Genomic DNA, 22,176 nt, shown 5'->3' on the forward strand with positions numbered 1-22,176 from the left:
GGTATTTGATTCTGGTCAGTCTGTTGGGTTACTAACGGAATGGGATAGTCTTCTTCCTTGTCAATCTAAATGAAGGCTTTGACTTTGAATGTAGAGGGGTCTTCATCAAAAAAGACTTTGAATGTAGAGGGCCGGTGAAGACTTTCTTTGTAAATGATACCAAGACTCTTGGAGGAGTCTTTGCCTTGAACCCATAGAGTGATGGGGTCCGTTTGGGATGTTTAAATGGTCCCAGCGTTAGCGCTGTTTGGAGGGATTGTTGTGGCATGGCGCAAGGATCTGTAGTGTTTGGTCTTATTTCACAACATGATTCATCGCCTTGGATTTTGGAAGTTCTTTATGTTAGCACTTGTGGCATCCAAAAGGAGATCGGTGTCCTATGTTTACTGGAAGGCAAACAGTGTTGTTGACTAAGTTGCCTTCTATGCAGCTCATTATTTTTTTTTTCTGATTTTGTTGGTTGTACTCATACCCATCATGTGTGAGGCGTCGTTGTACTTAAAATAAAAAAAATAAAAAAAGAGAGATCACTTTGTAATCTCTTGGCATACCTCTTGTGGTGATTGGCGATTTCAATTGCATTTTGAATGCAGAAGATAAAAAGTGGGGTAGACCTTTTTGATTGGATAGGGACATTAGAGAGTTCAGGGCATTCTTCAACATACTGGTCTTTTTGATCTATGTTTCCAAGGTCCCCAATATACTTGGTGCAATAACCAGCAAGGCTTGGCCAGGGTTTGGGAGAGGTTGGATCAGGCATTCGCATTGGATGCATGGTTGGATATGTTTCCGAATTCCATGGTAAGCCATTTAACCCGCTTTGCATCAGATCATTGTCCCTTGTTATTATTTGCTGTGCATGCTAGACATAGAGGTCCATCTTCCTTGTGGTTTGAGAAATTTTGGCTCTCGTGCCGAGGGATTAATGAGGTTGTCCATCATGCTTGGACTTGTAATGGTAATCATTCTCCGGAGGTTAGGCTTTCTTTGTTATTATCTAATACCAGGAGGGCTCTTAGAAGGTGGAACAGGACCAATGTTGGTTTCATATTCAGGTGGGGTGAGATTATTAACAAGGAGTTATATGATCTTCAGGTACAAGAAGCTCAATAGGGATCTCTGATTAACTCGGACCATTTGCGTCTCTTGACACTCTTGCGCTCCTTTCAGAAGACAAAAATCCTAAGTTACATGGCTAAAAGATGGTGATGCCAATACTACGTTCTTTCATCTGAGATATTAATTCAAGTATTTACAGAGTAAGAGGTGGAGGAGGCCATTCAAAGTATCCACCCTGATAAAGCTCTGGGACCTGATGGATTTCAAGCCCTCTTCTTCTTCACAGAATTTTGGCAGATCATTAATAAAAATGTTATTCAGGCTGTCAAATATTTCTTTAGATATTCACGGATGCCTATAGCTTGAAAACGGGCTTTCATAACCTTGCTGCCCAAGAAACATAATCCCCAGTAGTTAAATGATCATATACCTATTAGTCTATGTAATACAATTTATAAACTGGTTGCTAAAATCATGGTCAATAGGTTGATGGTCATCCTTCCTTCTTTAGTGTCTGAAGAGCAAGGTGGTTTTGTGCTGGGCCGAAACATTGCTGAAAATATCCTTTTAGAAATCATGTACTCCCTTCTTAAAGATCCTTCTACCAGAAGCTTAATTACTCTTAAAACTTGATATGGAGAAAACATATGACCGGGTCCATCTTCTTAGAGTGTTACATGCATTTGGCTTTCATCCTAAGTTTATTGAATAGGTAAATGGCCTGCGTATGTAATCCCTAGTTTGCAGTGTTGGCTTCAGCCGGGGTGTGGATTATGGAAGGGTTGTCCATTGTCACCTTATCTATCTATCTTATGTTCTGAAATACTTTCTATATTATTGCATATGGTAGCTCAAAATCATATGCTTCGCATGTATCGACCCGAAGATCAGACATTCAGACTGTGCTATTTTACGCATCTTTTTTGCTGATGATTGTCTTCTAGTGGCTCTCGCCATGATACAGGATGCTATATGGTTAAATGTTCTAATTGAGACTTATTGCTTTCTCTCTCACTCTCTCTCAGGTTAACCTATCAATCTTGCTAAATCATATATTGTGTTCAGCCCATCTACACCAAGCACCTAGAAGGGCCAGATAAAGACCATTCAAAAACAGGAGAGAGCAGGCACTTGTAAATACTTGGGAATACTTCTCTCAGGTATGAAACCAGCAGTTTCTGATGTTAATTTTCTAATGGATAAGGTGCAGGCATGGATTGCGAGTTGGAAATGGAAGGCTCTATCATTAGCAGCTGGTAGAGCAACCTTGCTCCAATCCATGTTGGCATCTATTCCATTGTATTGTATGTCATGTATTCCAGTGCCTTTGTCAATTTTGAAAAAAAAATTGGATCGGGATTTTCGAGTGTTTTTGGGTGGACATGCAAATGATCAACAAGGGCTCCATCTAATTTCTTGGTCTCATGTGTGCTTGCCTAAAGATGCTGGAGGCTGAGGCTTGCAGCCCTTACATATTAGGAGGCAATCCTTGCTGTGTAAACTTGCTGCTCGTTTGATTGTTCACTCGAAGTCCTTATGGGCCCAAGTAAGCACAGCCGAAAGGTTGTTCTACTATATGGCCGTCCATTGCTAAAGTCGGCCCTATGGTTCAATATCAGTTTGTCTGGTATATTAGAAATGGTTCTTCTATTAATATTTTGCATGCCTCTTGGATCCAACCTAGACCTTTAAGTGCTTGACCTTGGCCAACTTATTTAAATATGGATGTGGATAAGCTTATATCTGATGATGGCTGTTGCTGCTCACAAGAATTAAGGGGCCTATTTTCTGCCGAGAAGAGGACCCATATTGAAAGCATTCCTATTTCTTATGTGCGGTGGTCTGATCAGCTGTGTTTGGGAAGGAATAGGGTTGTTCATGTATCGGTTAAAGATATGTATTGTGTATTGCCTCAGTCCCATGCTATAGACTCAGCAAATAAATGTGGATGGATTTAGCTTGTGGAGGTACCCATGAGGGTGAAAATCTTGTGATGGCACCTTTATTGGCGCAAATTGCCTTATAATCAAGTGTTGCACTTGCCTCGTGATGTTCAGGGTTGTGATCTATGTCCTCAGTGTTTAAATATTTGGAGAAGAGGAAGACAAAAGAAGAAAAAAAAGAAAGAGCGAAAAGTGATTTATTTTTCTGCTGCTCCATATTCGGTACATCTCAAGAGTTATATATATTCGTGTACAGACTTCATACATAAAAAATAATATAGGCCGATATAAGATCTCACTAATAATAAAAAATATTATAGGTGATACAGATTGTCATGTGATCCCTAAAATCACTCTAACAAGATCATGCTAACAAAGAAAACTAATATAGATTGACACAGAATCACGCTGATAAAGAAAAATATTATGAGTGATGCAGGTTGTTACATGATCCCTAAAATTATATCTAACACTTAGAATATAGAGGACTGTGATCATTTGATTATATTATGTTACTTTGCAATGGATTGCTGGATGAAGCTGGCCAATGTGTGGGCAGTCTTTTTGCCCATCTTCTCTGCCAGCTCCGGCGGAATTTCTTGCCAACGCCATGGTAGAGAAAGGTATGGCTTGGCTTATTTGGAAGACTCGGAATGAAAGGACTTTTCAGCACATATCATGTACTCCGGACTAATTGGTTAGGAAGATGTCTTTTATGCTTGCTAATGTGTTTCAATGTCAGGTTTTTCAGTCCCTTTATGCTCATTCAAGGAATTGGGTTGTTGTTTTATCTCTAAACAGAGGCAAGATACCTCCATTCCGGTTTCTTGGCAACCCCCCTTCCCTTGAAGTATTACAGCTGAATTTTGATGGTACAATGGTTGATCATGCAGCAGCAGCAGCAGCTTTTGTCCTTAGAGATCATGAGGGTGAGCTTCTCCAGGCTGGTGGAAGGGTTTTATCACCCTCTTCAGTGCCATCGCTGAGTTGGTTGGCACGAGAGTGAATCAAAAATCTTGCTTGCAAGATATTCATGTGTAGCACGCCTTCACGCAATCCAATGAGACCAAGGCCTGGATGAGCATTATTAGGGAGGCCATCTTTTCTCTTCAAGCACAACAAGTTTGGGTTGAGGGTGATTCTTCAATAGCTATTCACTGAATTTCTAAGCCATGGTCAGGTCAGCGAGGGATGGTAATATGCTGTTGCTGATGGATGTCATTGCTTGGAGGGTGGCTACTCAGGCTTGCCCTGGTATCTCATGTGCATCGAGAGGCCAATCAGGCTGCAGATTGGTTGGCCTCTCAAGCACTCCAAGGATCTTTCAGTACTACAGCTAATGCCAGTTTGCCTCAGGAGCTGGGCCTTCATTTGTGCTGCAGATGCTTATGGAGTTATCTATGATCGCCATGCATAGTTGCTGGATTTCTTTGAGTGATTTTTCATGGATAGTATATTTATTAGTTTACTCTATATGCTGTTAACAGCTCCCTTTTATGTCCTTCTGGTTCTTGTTGCTGGTTATCTTTAGTTTACTCTATGCATAAGGCTATCAGAGGCAACGGCCACCGCGGTAGTTGCTGCGGTGCAGTTTTCAAGTCATTTGCCTCGCAGATTTCTATTATGGCGCCTTATCATTTTCGATTCAAATGTGCTTGCCATCAGCAGGCTCTGGCCTACTGTTGTTGGTCTCACAGGCTGGGTCTCCTGGAGCTTTCAATGCAGTAGACATCTTCCCTTTCTTAGCTTTTGGCAGCGGTCAATGATGTTGCAGGGCCCAGCGGTATGTTGATGTCCGTTTGGGTGCCGTTTTATCTGCCGTGGAGACTCCGTCATAGGATAACCCAGCTCTTTTTTATGGCGCCTATCTTCTTCAACTCACCCGTGCTTACCATCGGCATGTGCTATTCTGATGCTATTGGACCTACAATTGTTCTCTTGGGATTTTCACTAGCCTGGGTTTCTCCACTTATTTTGGTTCGGGATATGATCAATGCTATTTCTGGTCTCAGCAATTTTGTTCTAACTGTGCTGTTGGGGATGTAGGTATATTACAACTGATGGTACCGTGTTATCCTGTACTAGTTTTCTTCTGCTAATATAGCTCTCAGTTCCTTGTTACCAAACAAAAAACAAAAAAAAAAAACCCATAACCACAAACAGAAGAGAAATTTATTCCACGAAGCATTAAAAGCACCCACCCAAGCATGCACAAAATCAGGTAATTTAGTTTTGCATGTTGAAGTTGGTTGAAAGCATGCATAGACTCCCATATAACTTCATAACAAAGTAAAATTTATGTAATGCCCCTCTAATTTAGATGTTTCAATCACCATGAACTATAGACTATTGAAGCACCCAAAGCTCCATCAGTGCATTAGTTCGAGTGGTTAACAAGTAGGACGTATAATTGGAGGTTCAAGCAGACAAAGCAGAGTGATGTTGAATTCGAATGCAAACAAAATCACCATCTAAAAGTGCATCAAAGGTGGCAGCTATTTTTGTTAACTGAAAAAATCCTTCTTGGCTATTGATGATTAATGACTCAAAAACGAAAACACAAGACAATACAACCCAGTAACCAGGTATGGCCTTCCCTTCCCAAATGTTCAACTACATTTTGCAGCCAAAGAGGAAGAAGCCAGATTGACCCTCCGAGACAGGATGCAGTTTTAGGTTATCTCACCTTCGAAATTGCGAGCAACAACCCAGCAGACCTGTAGGTCTAGGAAGTAAGAATCTGAACTGCCTACTTTTTTTAAGAAAACATAGTGGTTTAGTAACTCCTCAAACCTTTATATCAGGGAGGAGAGGGTCGTTACAAGTTTTGACAGAAGCAGCATCACAGCCGAAGAGTATCAAGCACGGAGAAGCACCTAGCAAGAAGCAAGGAAGATATCGCAATTTGTTCGAAGGTAGCAGGTCAGAGCAAGCGAAGAACAAAACCACGTGGGAGTAGAACCACAAAAGCAATGGGTGCCGAAGTCAGGCGAGTCGTTAAGCAGGACCACACCTCCTCAACACAAAAGAAAAGAAGATATGGATCTCAGTTGCATTGCACATACCCATTATAAATGTCCCTATTCCTTAACACTACAAAACCAAAACTATTTGGCATATGATTGGAGAGATATATCGAAAGGTAATTAAAGTTAAAAGTAACTTATCCAAATTCAAGCAGTCGTCGTTGAGTGTTGCTCAAATAGAACACAGTTCACAGCCAACAAAGCCCAAGGAGCTATTGTCGAAACAGATGAAGTATCTAAACTTAGAATTAGTTCTCAGCTCCTACTGCGGCGCCTGTATCTGGCAGCAGAAGTTCTGCACAACAATCACTAGTCATAAGTCACTTCACATGGCACACGAAATAAGCGATACCAACAATTGTCTCTCATAAATCAACAGTAAGCAGGCAACAACAGAATTTAAGCTTACCCATTAGCATAGGGTGACTCATCACGAACATGGCGAGGCGGTGGCGACTTGCTGTAGCTGCGCCCACGAGGTGACACACTGCGACGCCTTGGAGAGCGGTCATGAGGACTGTAGCTCCTGCTCAAGGCCAATTAGTTATTAGCATTAAATACATCATACTGACCATCTGCCAAGTGATGTCCGCGAGAATAGTTATATTTGAATTACATATGCTATCCCATACTTAGTACACTGAATGAATAAATATAGGTTGATCCTCTAATGAAGAAACGTATCTTGCCATTAAATTCTGGTAAATTTACACCCATAACAAAAAAACTCGGTGCATAAAGTGGTATATAAAGAAAAACCACAGCATATGTTTTTACCTAACATCTGGTAGGCGAACTCAAAAATATTATTCCAATTATGAGTCCAGGATAGCATATATACAGCAAGAAACCTTTAGAAGTAAGATTGAAGCGCCTACGGCTGTTTTTACTTGAAGTCTGCAATATTGAAGTCTCTTCAAATATAAACATACTACTTTACTTCCCCTCATCCTAAATATAAATAAATTAATCCCCTCCATCAGATTGAACAGTTCAATACAACTGTTAGTTGAGGATAACATGCAAATAAGAGAGTTTCAAACTCGTCAATAGCTAACTCCGATCTCTGGTAAACCTACCAATATACAAGTTAAGGAGCACTTTTCAATCATAGAATATGTTGTAAAATACTTTTAAGCATTCTTTATGAATTGTTCCACTGAGCAAAAAGCTTACATCATGAGTCCCTCCCACCAGAAAGAGATGGTAACATGATTTAATGTAACAAGGTCAGGATTTGTGACAGAAGAGAGAGAATGCCGATGACATTGGAGAATATAGAGTGATGAGACTGAAAAATAAGAAAACTTCATACATGCGCTACCTAGTGAACTGCTGGATATATATTTCTATACAAATATTTCATTTAAAAAATATCCATTCATGATTTGGGAGTTTCTTATAATTTTTCAAAATCAGAAGCAGAATTCTGTTGGAAAAAAATTCACCTAAGTAGCAAGAAAATACTTAAGAACAATCTAAAAGAACAGTCCCAGTTAACAAAGGGACAAGGCAAATGGCTTCTACATGCTTGTAACACCTTTTCCGCATCTTCTATTCCAAATCTTTTCAATTGAAATAACCGATGCAATTCCAGCTTGTATGATGCATAGAATATTAGCATGTGATTTACATTTACCACACACAGGTGTGTCGCATGTGGAAAGTTGTCAGAAATTCTGTCAGCTGATAACAATTGGCACCAAGCATGAACCCTATTGCCCCTCATCACATGAACAACAAAAGTTACTGATCTTGCAATTATAGACATTAGACTACTAAATAATGAATATAGGTGCATAGTGATTTGAATTGTTGTTCCAAATGGCAGTTAAATGTCTGACACTGGTTTTGTTCTTTCTTACCTTCTACCATAGCTTGGGCTCCTACGATATCTGGGACTTCGGCTACGACGCCTTCCACTGCCCAACCCTCCAGAACCAATTCGCAAACGGCATTCACGAGCAAAGTGACCAGGCTCGCCACACTCATAACACTTCATATCAGAACCTCCATAACGGTCACGCCCACGGCTGCCACCACTTGAGTTATGGGACAGCTCAACTCTCCATCCATTCTTACCTATTACAGAAGGAGCCAGAGTATGAATTTTAAGCATAAGATGATGTTTGCATAAAATGCTCTAACAATATCAAATAAACTTCAGTCAGAAGTAGCATAAGGTTATTGCTACATAAAGCAAAGTTGGCAAGATATTTGTCACAATTGAAATGAATCAAAGCTTAACATTGCAGAAACATATAAATACAATTCACATGCTCATAAATATTATAATATATCAATTCAAGCTAACTGACTAAAAATGCATATATTATATCAGAACCTTTAAAACTTTGTATTAGGCATTTGCATGTAGAACTTCCTATGTTGTATCCAATATCACAGGCTCTGACTTATTCCTTTGGGACATCATTGCAAAAGTGTGTACATTTTACACTGCTGCCCACCACAAACAGAAAAGTTATTGGATTATACATACATGTGAACAAAACTATTTCCACTTATCTTAGTTGACCCTTAATGGTCCCACTAAGCCAATGGCTGTAACCCCCTTCAATATGGTTGGTGGGCGTACCTCCTTCCCCCTTACCATCTACAAACCTTGAGCAGCAGAATGCTTCTAACAAGCAACAATCAACTAGATAAAAAATTGCTACAACCAAAATGTTCTGGCAGGCATGGAACAAGAGGCTTGGCAGACTGAAAACGTGAACTACTACAAGCAGAAAAGATTGGGCAAGAAAGGATGCGCAATCAACATCCAAAACATCTAAAACCAAAATCACATAGGCTCTGATTTCTTTATTCATAAGTACGACCAATCGAATATTTCAAAGACTAAACAGGAAACTAAGAGTGGATGCTTTCACATTTATAACCTGAATGTCTTGTAGAGGAAATATGATGAACTTTAATGGTCAACTACCTATTTAATGCATTCAGCAATCAACCAAAGAAAACAGTTAAGAGCTTTTCTGAATTATCATTACCTTTTGCAACAAAGAGAAAAAGGAGAAGGTGCATGGAATGCTTGAAGAACAAAGGAAACAGAAGAACAGACACTTCAGGCTAAAAAAATCATATAATACAACATAAAAAATATCAACCCAGTTAGGTTAAAAAGATCTGAGGGTAACACAATAGGGGCACTGCTTGGTGTGTTGGTAAACAGCTTGAGCTGACAAGTGCAATAACATGGGTTCAAATCTTGAAACAGCTATTTTGTGAAGAAAAGGCCAAAATTTAGGCCTATCCCCAGTCTGCCCCTTCTAGGACCCCAGACTGCTGAGACCACAATAGGGTAATGACCTTACAAATAAGGGCCTCCAGGCATCACTAGCATCACATCAGCACATGCAACAATTGTGGCACTTAAAAATGAGGCCAGTGGAAACAGGGAAGAAAAGTTGACCTTTAAGACGCAGCAGGACTGATAGAATGGGGATAAAATGAGAAAAAATGAAAAGGAGTGCTAGATATTGTGATGCCCATTTAGTCAGGGAGTTATACAGGTTTTAAAATTCAGAATAGTAGTGCATTTTATAATGTCGAACAAGCAAAAATTCATAGTCACGAGGAGAAATAAACACATGACTAAGTAACAAAGATTCATGATTGACTGTTTCAAGCTTATGCTTCAAAAACTAACCATACAAGAGGATTCTACCGGCAAAAGAGTAAATTTGAAATACAATCCAAGAATTTCAACAGTGTAAACTGCTTCTATAGCTTGTAAGTTTGAAGACAAATTAGTATCAAAATACTAACCATTGCGAATGGAGTTATAGCAAGGGGAGAGTATAACAGTTACAAAATTACCACACTACGTTGATATACGATTGTTGGCTATACTGAATAACAATAAAATAACAGAAAAATTTATAATGATCTGTGTGCATATAAAGCACACACAGGAGGGAAAAAGTGAGGTTGTGCTTTAATTCTTGTAGAAGCACAGTGTTGGACAAGCGTTGGAGTGGTATTCTTGATATATTTGGTTGGGGGAGAGGGTTCCCTGGAACCAATCCAGGACTTGAGTGGCTATGTAATCCGTTTTACCTCTGCTACTCTGGAATTAGGTTTGCCTGGTTCCATTTTACTGGACTGCTTTGGTGGTCCAGTGTTTCTAATTTCAAAAAGTCAGTCCATGCTAACCATTCAAGATATATTTGATTCATCCACCAAATATGTATGTTTTATTAGCCTATAGCTAACAAGAATGAAGGTCGATGACTTATCAAAAACAGCCTGTCCAGATAAATATTTCAGAAGGATATAATTAGGTAAGCTTCTAAAACAATGAACAAATTCATCAAAATTAAAGACCTTGCACAAGTTTCAAATACGTGTCAATAAAAACATGATTTATCAACATACCATCCAATTCACGAATTGCATCCTGAGCATCCCTGCGGTCATCAAAATCAATGAAAGCAAAACCTGGTGGTTTCCTGGCAACCCACACACTGCATCAAAAAATAAAAGTTATTTAAACAATATAGATTCTAAGGGGTCGAATACCATGTGCATATAATGTGCTCTTACTAGGTTACAGGAAGGGCATTCTACTGAACGTGGAATGCTACGAAGATCATGTGAAGCAAGTAATGTCTCAACCAAGTATCTTTTTAGAGACTGTTTATTTCTCTAGGTACATTCTTCCCTTTGACAAATGTTTCAGTTAAACGTGTACAGTAAATATTTTTTTGGGATTGTCTCACATATAAAAATATAGGATCCTGTTCAATATGTTAATGGAGCATCTTTCATTGATACAGGATATCTTGTATCAGATAAATAGCTAAGACAGAATATGTTTTATCATTATAAGTCTTTTCTCTAAAAGAAAAAAGAAAGAGGAAGAAGAAAACTCAACTTGTCAGGGACAAAAAGAAGCGAAGTTTTTCCTCTGTATGTACAAGCAGTGTAAATAGTACAAGGAAATTTAGCCTTTCCATACATGCATGCTCTACCGCCAAAGATACCTTATCATGTATCTGCCAATCAGCATTGTCCTTGCTGTTAAATATCTCTTACAGTTCTCCAAGGAGACTATGTATTAAAGAGTCATAGATCAATATGATGTAAACATAACATGTGTGCTAAAATCCATAACCCTCTTGTTGGTATAGATCCATCATTATCCATTATCATATGTTTTTCTTATAAAAATGTTAATCTTTACAAACAAACAACCAATCAGTCCTATTGAATAAAGTGGCATGGTGTATACCATTTATCCAACATCGCTGATAAATGATTCATAGGCTTACGAAAACAATATCATCATAGAGCTAGAAGCAAGGTTGAAGATTATGCAAACAAAAGGAGGATGACGAAATATTGTCGCCATTCTTCCACAAGTGATAATGAATAAGTGTATGTAGTGAGAAATGCAGGATTGCTGCAATTTTCCATGAGATGTTTACCCTATAAAGTGAAAATTAAGGAGACAAAAGGAGTTCTATTTTTGTTACAAGACCTAAGGACAGTGGACTATTTGATCAAGAGACCATCGCATGATTCAAAAATTTCAAAGGGACCTAAGTATATCTAAACTTAAGCATGCATCTAGTAGTTCCCAATTGAAACATTGCCATGGACAAATTGCATGAGCCCAATCTGAAACTTTCTTCCAGCACCCTGGAACATAATCCACAACCAGGTCATTACTTGATGGATCGGAGGTCAATCCATCTCCGGTCTTCCCTTGTTTCCTTCTCTTTTTCCTTGATGGAATTTTATATTTTCTTTTTTGGGATTTGTTTATTTTTCACTGGAGTTTATTTTTTAACGGGTTTCACCAAGCCTTGGACATTGAAGGGCATTGCTTCAACCAACGCTCTTAGCAAATCCATGAAGCGGGCATGACTTAGAGGCAGGTGCAGGTTACAGAACATAAACTGGAATTCTGTACCCCTACATCCCCCTCCTTCCCCTGGATGTCCGGCCCTCCTCATGTTAGCTCAAGGTTATGGGGCATCACATAACACAACTACTAAAACACAATTCAAGAAACGAAAGCATTTCAAGTTGATACATATAGATAGATCATAAATGAAACAGATCCAGTAATTAAACAACTTTAAGCACATGTGAGCTCAAAAAGGGTGATCATCAGCTAATGCTCATGTTAGATAAGATATAAAATTAGCATCTAAACAAATAAAAGGAATGTAAACCTCCAAGCAAAAAACTACAAACACTGGAAAATATAACAGCCCTGTTTAATTCTGCCCTATATATATATATATATATATATATATATATATATATATATATATATATATATATATATATATATATATATATATATATATATATATATATATATATATATATATATCCATCTTGACCATAAGCATATTACCTTCGTAAAACCCCAAACACCCGAAACTCGTCTTCAAGTTCCCGGGCAGTAGCTCGCGGATCCAAATTGCCAACATAAACACGAGCCATTCTGGGAAAGGATATCCACTAGCATCAGTCAAAATAATATATAAACAGCCACATCCCCTAACTCTTGAAACAGGATATAGGGAAAAAGGATCGATTACCCAGATTCAACAGTTGCCAAAAATTAGACACCAAGTTTCATCCAAGATACCCAAAAGAAAAGATAGGTAAGACTGTAAAGATTTAGGGAAGAAGCAGCAGATCGCTGAATCCAATCCGATCAAGAATTTGTATTAGATTGCAACGAAATACCCAGAACGCTAAGTTCCTTTTTCACAAAAGTCTAAAGTGTAAATAATAATATCTATTGATCAATCCATGGTGTATGTTTCTCTTTAACAAAAAAAATTAAAAAGATCGTCAGAAATAATATCAAGAAATTGCAGAAGAAATAGCTAAAATTTAACAAATCCGAAAAGCACACTGAGATCGCACGAATACCTGCCTCCTGCGTGCCGGGAAGGTTTTCTGAAGGGATCGATCGAGATTATTCTAGGGTTCGACACGAGGACATATCGCCCGGACCCCGAAGCCGAGGAGAAGAGGCTGAGATCGAGAGAAGAGATAGAGAGAGGATAGGGAAGAGATGGTTGCTTACTCGCGAGGAGGAGACTGAGATCGGGAGTTCTTGGGGTCGCTCCAAATCCTGCCGAGGGCGACAAGCTCTGCTCTTACCGAAAGAAGCACTACTCTGGCTGGCGTCGCCTCTCCGACCAAGAAACGACCCCGGGTCACCTTTAAAGGTCGGGACGAGTCGAGAAAACCCGGAGTCGAGCCGGTTTGGACCCATGCTCTTGACCGCAGCCTGCAATCAGATTGTGTACAGATTTCGTAGAAGTGGGCCTAACCCGGTGGCTTTCACGTCTCTCATGTAATTCAGGTGAGAAATTAGGGGCTTCTATGTTGGCGGCCGAAGCCATCAAATAGACCGCCACGTAAGATTAAAGAAAATTAGGTTACAGTAAAGGTGCAATAGCTAGACACTCGAGCTCGACTTGAATCCAAATACTTATGCTCAAAACTCGACTCAAGAGCGTTTAAACTTTAATATCCAAGTTCAAACTCGATTGGATCACAAAAAAAAAACTTGAGATTAAATCGGCTCGACTCAAATATCAACCGAGCCATACTAGAGCTCGAATTCGATCCTTGGTTATAATTAAAAAATTATGGTTAAAGTAAATATAATGTAATATATTTTAAAGTATTAAATTAATAATATATTTTAAATAAAAATAATATTATTAAAAATATATATATTCGACTAGGCTTGCAAGCTTTCGGGTTGAATATTAATACTACTCCAGCTCAGTAACATTCGAGTCGAGTCAAGCTTGGATCTAAGTCAATTGCTAGTAGTTTGTGAGTTGCTCGGCTTATTTGCATCCCTAAGTTATAGTTTGTTGGAGAAATATCTAGAGTTTATATTTTATCTCTATAACGGTTATGTTTGGTTGGAGCGAGTAAAACTTTGGAATGGAAATAAGAATGAGTGACTCCCACCCAATCCTCCCAAAATCCAATCTCTAGCTCTCCCCTCCTCAATATTCAAATCCTATTCCATTATGTTTACTGAAAAAATTGATTTTCCAAAAATACTTCTATGTTTAATTGATTATCTAAAATTTATTTTAAAATATTTTGATCACGATTCCAATCACAAACCAAACACATCGAAGAATATGGCCATTTTAATTCATATTTAAATCCCCACCGATTTTAATTGTAGTCTCGAACCTAACGCATCCTATAGTTATTTAGATCCCAATATTTAAAAATAAATAGTCGAAGATTCAAATCAGAAGATCTGATTATTAAGCAAAAAAATGTATAACCACTGGTGTCTTCTATACGTCTAATTTGATGAATTCTCATATCATTTCTGGAGTGTCGTTAGCATTCCTCATTCAGTAGCAGATATCTCATTGGATATGGGGTTATTTTCTTCATTTTTTCAAATTTATCATTAATACTAGCATTATTAATATCGGTATCATTAATATTTATATGCACATGCAATGCAGAACTCTACCTATATTAAAGCTTCCCTGAAAAAATTTTCCATATCTGAATGCTGGCCATGCACAATGCAAGAAGTATGGTTTTGCCTTTTTTTTTTTAAAGTTGTCCCTGAAATATAATATAATAGTATAACAAATTATAATAGATAAAAGGCTTAATAATGGACAAGTTGATTTTTTTGTCATTAATATCAATGTTCACGTGGCACACAGAAAACTATGTATAAAAACCTCCATACAAAACTCTCATCATTAATATGGTCTCACCCGATGCATGAGGTACAGTTTTTCTTTCTTTTTCCAACTCTTCTTAAATTGCGATATAATATTTTAATAGACTATAATAAATGTAAGATTTCAATAATAAAATTTCTATTCTAAAATAAGAAATAAGCTTTAAATAATGACCGAGTATATTAAAACCACCGTCATTAATATTTATTATACATTAAGTAATAAATTTTAATGATGGTCAAGCATATCGGTAGTAGCATTATTAATACTAACATCCACATGGCACATAAAGAGCTCTAAAAATAATGAGCCTCCATTTTAGATATATACTAGCATATAACCTACGCAATACCTTAGGTACAATTTTTCTCCTTTTTTCCAACTATACTTTGAAATATAATATAGAATATATATAATACAATAGATAGTAGAAATAGAATAATATATAATAAATATAAGAGTCTTATTATTTTTCAAAATAAATTTTTGATATTAATATTATGATATACTATCACTATACAAAATTCTATTAGTATATATTTCAATACTATAAAATAATATATTATAATAAAATAATAAGATCATGATCCAAGTTATATTTTCTATAACAGTTTAATAAGCTAATAAGCTTCTAATATATTAATTATATTATATTTTTGAATTGTATTAAACAAGAGTTCTATTTATTATCTAAAATAAAGAGCTATATTGATAATGTTATTAATATGAGTGTTCATGTGGCGAATGGCGAGCTCAACACAAATAAAGCCTTAATTTTATTATATGCATGCGCGCGTGTGTATGTATTATATTAGACATGTGGGATAATATTTAAAATCTTCCTATTCACATCAATTGCCACTTTTAAATATCTTTTTGTCTTGTATCTCATGTCATTAGATTCATCCACTGATTATTCCATGAGCTTTTTGGTCTGGTAATTCAGATCGTATTTTCGTTCTAAAGCTAATACTACTTGGACAGCTTTTAAGCGTATGATTAGGCTGAAAATTTTATTAGATTCATAGATTGGGCCAGTACGGCCAGCAAAATTATAGCTTTTGTTTTTTTTTTTTGCCTTTTCTCCTTATGAGATTCAGATCGTTCGATTCCAAAGCTATTCATGGTTACTAATGAATATAGGCCCTAAACTGGAGAGGTCTGGTTTTCCAATACAGAACCATTCATGATTAGTGCGACGGTTGCAACTGGATAAGCCCCATGCTGTATCTTGGAACACTGATCCTTCCTGTCCATGTTCGGTCTAGAGGAGATCCTAAATATTTTAACCTGCAAGTCTATTCTTATGATCACCGATTTATGGAGTTTTGTGACAAACTACCTACTTTAATTTTGGTTTGCCGTTGGTCTTGATCTACTCGCTATTTCTCACTCTATTAACATGAGACCTGAATGCGCTTATTGATTTAAATCAAAATATACCGTTATCCTGAATGATGTCCGCAGGCATCATAGCTTCCTCGAAATCATGCCATACGTGGAGTGCAATGATGGGTTGAGCAACCAGGAAATGTGAGTCAATTTACTGGTCAGTTGATTCTTCCATGAGGAAAACTCAATATCTGGATGGAAAAGAATTCACAAGGGACGTAGTGGTCTACTCCTGGATGTTATATAGATTGGATTCATTGCGTTCAATCAATTTATACAATGGGTTTGATTCATCAAGCTGGGTTAGTTTTTTCTTTTTTATTTTTTTCTCTCTTTTTTCTTTCTTTTCTTACTGTAAATTGGATGATTTATAAGTAAACACATGCGAAAAGATCCATGGAAAGCAATCTCGCAATTGTTGTGGGAAGTGTTGCTCTCCTATTTCAAGATCTAAGCTGCTGCATTATACTTTTCTGAGGGAAAAGGGGGGTGAAATACCACCCAGCTTTTGTTTATGAGGAAAAGAAGATCAAAAAATGACAAATGGTGAACCAGAAGCACATCAACTTGACTATACGCTCAGGTCTTGTTTCACTCAACACGGAGAGCAGGAAACAGCAAACAGAGGGACAATCAGAAGACAATTCTTTCAGACTAAACAGGCACGCCAAGAACTGCTCAAAAGAAAGGCTAATCTTCCGAACCAGGAACACTCGTGCGGATGAACAGGTATGCCGTCCAGGCCGGAGAAAAGAATTGGACCTTTTTGAGAAGACAACTGATTGAAGGAGAGGCTGTAGAACCTTAATTCCAGCTCTTCTGCGACCACGAGAAAGGAGCTGAGAAAAAAAAATCAGTTCTGAATATACATCTCATGTCACAAGTCAGTGAGCTTGTGCCAGAATCGACTATGGTGGAGTGTAGTGAATGGTATATTATAAAATTATATATAGGTATATGATATTAGAATGATCTTGGATTCCTAACCTCAAAGACGGATATTCCATCAGTGGGTCTAGGGATGATTTAGAATTACTGTTACGTAGGATCACTATGGTGCAACCAAATGCGATGATTTTATTATCTTCAGCCACATCGTTTTTGATCTTGGGATGATCATCCATACCAAATGTCCCCTAATTGATTCACAATGCATCTTCGTTTGATAGATTGGGTTTTTTTTCGGGAACAACTAATATGCCGATTATTTTTTATTCAACATGAAACTTTAGTCCAGTCCATGATTGATGAAATAGAGACGGTTTGAGGAGTATCTGAGATTCCTTTATCCCGATTATTTTCCAAAGTCTTGTTAAACCACTCCCGTTTCCACGTGTTTTTCAGACTCTTGTTAAGCCACTGCTGTTTCCACGCGTTTTAAAATCCAAACACCACTGATAGGATTAGTAAGGGCATTAGCAGGCGGCCTTGCTCTGGGCCTTTCTTATAAATCTTGTCAGACCTTGTTCGTCGGCCTCACCTTAGCCTGGCCCGCAAAACTCTACACGGCCCATGTTTGACGCTTCAAATAACATGACAATTATGCATGAATGTTTTTGTAACAACCTAGGATTGTTCGGCCATGCATAAATACTCAAGATCTTTTCAGACCATAATTAATGTAGAGTTAATACACGCCCACTTGAATCCTCGCATACTCCCCTCATATAAACCTTGGGCATTCTTGTTAAGCTAAAATTTCAAATTCAATCATAAACAGTAACAACCCAAGACCTCACCCAAAATGGCTAGCCAGAAGGTATTATTTGGGTTCCTTGACCCTGTATAAGTACCCAAGATTTACCCAGTAAATAATTGATATGGAACTAAATACACGCCTGCATAGGTCTTCACATACTTCCCCTATTTAAACCTTGATGCCCTCGTCAGGCTAAGAATCCAAATCAATTCAAATCTAATCACAAACAACACGATTGGCCCATGGTCAGCTCCAACAGATCTGTGCTGCAGCCTCCCCTAGTCCATATAGATTATGAGGCGGGTTTGCTCTGATACCATTTATAATAACCCAGGACCTCATCCAAAATGACTAGCCAAAAGGTATTATTTCGGTTACTTGATCCTGTATAAGTACCCAAGATCTACCCAGCGAATAACCGATGTAGGACTAAACATACGCCCGCACGGATTCTCATATAAACGGCACGATCGGTCCGTGGTTAGGCTAAAAGAACTCATACTATACTGTTCCTTAGTCCACATGGGACATGAGCCAAGTTGGATCTGATACCATTTGTAATGACCTAGAATGCAAAAAAAGCTAATCAAAAAAAAAACTTGCATTACTTAGCCTTGTATAAGTACCCAAAGTCTTCCTAGTATATAACCAAATTTGGGATTAAATACGTGCTCGCAAGGATCCTCATAGATTTCCTTAATATACACATATTTGAATTATAGTAAATTATGATTTTGGTTTAATGAATGCCATTTTAGGTATATGCATGACGATTGTTTGAAACCATAATTAGCCATTATAGCAATTTAGTGGACTATTATTTGCTTGAAAGTTCAACAAACCATTTTTTTTTCAAATTATTTTATTGCTATTTTTAAGGGTATCTGCATATTTATTTCTTCATCATTATCTCTAAAGATTATAGATTTTAGTTGATAGTAACAGATGGACCATTGTTATTATGGTCTTCTTGTAAAACCATGCATTTCTATGGTGCATGGCAAACTTGGACGGTCTGTAATTCGTCCGGCAATTGGTTAGCATATCCATATTCATATTTATTTTATTTGTCGAATACAAATATAGATATGGATGTCAGCCAGATGCAAAAATTTATATCCATATCTGTTTTAATCAGATACGGATACAAATCGAATACCAAAAATATGGATATAAGTCGGATAATTAAACTTTATGATCTCAGAATTATAGATATTATTAAGTGGATGATAAATTAAGTTAATTACATATTAATGTAGTTATTTATTTTTCTTAAAGTTTAGAGTGCCATATAAAAATGAATAGGATTACAAATAGAATCGGATATTCCGATTTGAATCGAATAGTTAAAATATATACGAATACAGATATTAGTAGGATACTTAAATTTCTATATATTCTCGAATAGATTTGGATATGTAAATAGATCCGGACAGATATTATCGGATCCACTTTCATCCTTACTTAGGGGCTCGTTGTTCCAAATGGCAAGAGGCAGTACTCTGGAAGGCGGCTGGGAGAATTGTTCTACGTCTTACGATATGATGCCAGCTAGAATACTCAAAAACAAATATATTTTCAGTGGTTCAAGATCTGGTTCACCTATTTGAATAGCTTTAGCCAAGCTAAATACTCATCACTAATGCGGAGCTGATATCCCAGATTCTTAGCATAGATAATTATATTGATGCAAATGGTAGGATTGAATGCCACCTTGGTTAGGCAATGCTTGGCTTCATATATTGCTTATATGGTCCTTACAAAACCCAAAGCGATAGCTGATGATGATAATATTCTATCTTGGGATGACAACTATAGGAGTAAACTCGTAGCTCAGGCAAATTTGCAGGAATATGTTACCCAACTAGTGATTCAGATTCCTACTGTATATCATTTTATTGATGCAAATGGAGGATGGAATGTAATATATTAGGGTATTGTGTATTGTGGTGACAACTATAGAAACTAATTTGGCTCAGCAAGTGAACAGGAATTTGTTACCAGCATCAAATCCCAACAAATGGGGCATGCCATTTGTCAGCATTGTTTGGAATGGAATGGACTTGGTTGATGACAACTTTTTTTTCCAGCATGTTTCTTACTAGTGTTCAAAGTAGTGCTCAAATGGTAACTCTCAGACTAAACTCCTCTATGATCTTTGGCAAATTTGGAAATCAACAAATGATCAAGTATTCTATGAAAAATATACTATTCCAAATCGGTCATATTGTGAGGATTCGTGTGAGCATGTATTTAGTTTCATATCAATTATGCACCAGATAGATTTTGGTACCTATACGGGATCAGAAACACCTAAATAACAACTTCAAACTAGCTTTTTTTGCATGAACGTATCAAGCATTACTACTAGCAGATGAATATTTTTTTGCATTCCATTAGCAATAGTAACCAATGGCAGCCTTGTAGACATGGCTTGGTATGAAAGCAACCTTCTAGGATCCACACTGTCAAAGAATCTATTTGGAAGGCAACTTGGCAGCAGTTATTTTTAGGATAACTCCTATTAAGTATTCTGAGTAGTAATATTGCTGATTTCGAAGTGACACCAGCCACAAGGAGAATTAACTTGTAGAAGTTTTTAGCAAGCTGTGCTTTCGCACCCTTTAGGCCTTGGTTCTGGTCATCCAACTTTGATCCAAATCTTATTCTTCTTGCAAATGGTAATGCTAATTTTTATGGTTTTCCTGCAATATAATGGGGTACCCCCGCTTCTACATACACACACACACACACACACACACACACACGCAAAAAGAAGAAGTGCATGATACTAATGATTCTATGTGAGTTAGGTCGGATAGATAATGATAAATTAATCAACATGTAATCAAATTAATAAATAATCAGATAAATAATGATAGAACATCTAAATCATTTACTTGAAGCCTATATTCCTTGTAACAAGGTAAAGACAGAGTCCTTTAATTAATAAGCAAAATACCTCTATGGTGCAGGGGAGGTAAAAAAAATACATACAAAGAAATATTAAAGAAAATAAAACATAAAGAGATAGGTTTTAAATTTTAAATCTTAATTATTGGACAAGTGATAATATTTCTTGACAAACATATTATGCAAACAAATGGTTGCATTATATGTAACAATAAATACTATTTCAGTTGGTTCAAGGAAGGGATAGCAAGGGATGAGGAGGGGAGAAATAGGTGAAATGTTGATGTCTTGCAACCCTTGTTCAACTGCAAATGCCCAATCAACCATCACCCGTGCCTTAAAACCAAAATGATTATTTTTCATTCTTGTGCAAGAAGAAAACCAAAAAAACTCAACTCTTGAAAATAAATATAAGCAAAAGAACCAACCCCAAGCAAAAAAGATCATTTTTTTGATCAAGATGAGGTGGAAAATGCAATCTTGGAAATAAATATGTGCAAACACCCATCTCCAAATCAGAAATCAAAAAGAAAAAGTTTTAAACAAAATTAAACAAAAAAGTAAAGTTTGGCATTCGAATTTATTTAGCAAATGCTTCAAAATCTGAGATTTAAAATATTGGAAAAAGAAGAAAGGCTAAAAAGAAGATATAATAAACTAAAAATTGTACCTTGACAAAGCCATTGCTCTCACCATGTATCGAGCCTGCACTGCTTTCAATTTTGGAGATCGGCTCATTTGATGGGCAAGGGAATACGTTAAAAAAACCATCAATAAATAAATTTTTAAATAGATAAAGATAAATAAAGTGGATGCCAATTTGATTTAATCCAATTCGCATTGATTTGATCGAGAAATTTTACCTTCTTCTTGTCGATGTCCCTTTAGATGCCAACGAAACCCATATCTTCATCTTGCTTGGTTGACAACGATGAAGAGAAATGGAGGCGAGGATTTTTAATTGATTTTAATTAAGAAGAATTCTAATTAGTTAAGAAATGTTAAATCCTTCCTATTTAATCAATTTTGATTTTTTTTCACTCATATCTATTTTCACTTTTTTAATTGATTTTAGTTAAAAAGAATCCCAATTAGTTGAGAAATAATAAATCTTTCCTTTCTAACCAATGCCAACTTTTTCACTTATATCTATTTGGAAAGTTCTTAATAGGCAGAAAATTTTAAATTTCAGAATTGCACTCCTAAAATGGCGAATAACATGCTTTCTTGATAACATGACAAGGATGTTATTTTTTTTTGGTTATTTTGAGATTTTAGTGAATTTCTAGACAAATAAGAGGTTTCTTTCTTCTTTCATTTAATAGGCATATCGAGATAAGTTGTAGTCTTAGTTAAGTGTCATCTAACCCAAGCTGGATTCGGAAAAAAATGGGCTTATTTAACTTTGATTG

General features: G+C 36.9%; 1 protein-coding gene and 1 long non-coding RNA gene across 7 annotated transcripts; one reads left to right on the forward strand and one right to left on the reverse strand.

The window, feature by feature from the left end:
* Positions 1-520: 520 nt before the first annotated feature.
* Positions 521-3,202, forward strand: LOC120104036. Its single transcript, XR_005506425.1, has 2 exons — positions 521-801; positions 2,085-3,202. It is a non-coding gene; the product is annotated as an uncharacterized LOC120104036 (long non-coding RNA).
* Positions 3,203-5,459: 2,257 nt separating this feature from the next.
* On the reverse strand, positions 5,460-13,246 carry LOC103699372 (serine/arginine-rich splicing factor RSZ21A). Of its 6 annotated transcripts, XM_039125548.1 has the most exons (8): positions 12,947-13,230; positions 12,607-12,838; positions 12,420-12,509; positions 10,427-10,515; positions 7,894-8,110; positions 6,438-6,554; positions 5,796-6,323; positions 5,475-5,719 (listed from the first exon to the last, which is right to left on the reverse strand). In XM_039125548.1, the coding sequence occupies exons 3-7, from the start codon at positions 12,506-12,508 to the stop codon at positions 6,284-6,286; spliced, it is 552 nt and encodes a 183-aa protein (XP_038981476.1). In that variant the 5' UTR covers position 12,509; positions 12,607-12,838; positions 12,947-13,230; the 3' UTR covers positions 5,475-5,719; positions 5,796-6,283. The 6 variants fall into 6 exon arrangements, with proteins under 6 accessions (XP_038981480.1, XP_038981476.1, XP_038981471.1 ...); XM_039125552.1 differs by having other exon boundaries at positions 5,460-5,719; positions 5,796-6,015; positions 6,166-6,323; positions 12,420-13,230; XM_039125543.1 differs by lacking the exon at positions 12,607-12,838 and having other exon boundaries at positions 13,104-13,246.
* Positions 13,247-22,176: the final 8,930 nt, after the last annotated feature.

Source organism: Phoenix dactylifera, chromosome 1 (genome assembly GCF_009389715.1).
Source record: "Phoenix dactylifera cultivar Barhee BC4 chromosome 1, palm_55x_up_171113_PBpolish2nd_filt_p, whole genome shotgun sequence".
Taxonomy (NCBI): domain Eukaryota; kingdom Viridiplantae; phylum Streptophyta; class Magnoliopsida; order Arecales; family Arecaceae; genus Phoenix; species Phoenix dactylifera.

Excerpts from the sequence above, each read along its gene's own strand:
- LOC103699372 (XM_039125552.1), bottom strand. The coding sequence starts at position 12,508 with ATGGCTCGTGTTTATGTTGGCAATTTGGATCCGCGAGCTACTGCCCGG. Across the intron at positions 8,111-10,426 it reads TGCAATTCGTGAATTGGATG|GTAAGAATGGATGGAGAGTT; the intron begins GTATGTTGATAA and ends CTTCTGTAATAG. Across the intron at positions 6,324-6,437 it reads GAGTCACCCTATGCTAATGG|AACTTCTGCTGCCAGATACA; the intron begins GTAAGCTTAAAT and ends ATTGTTGTGCAG.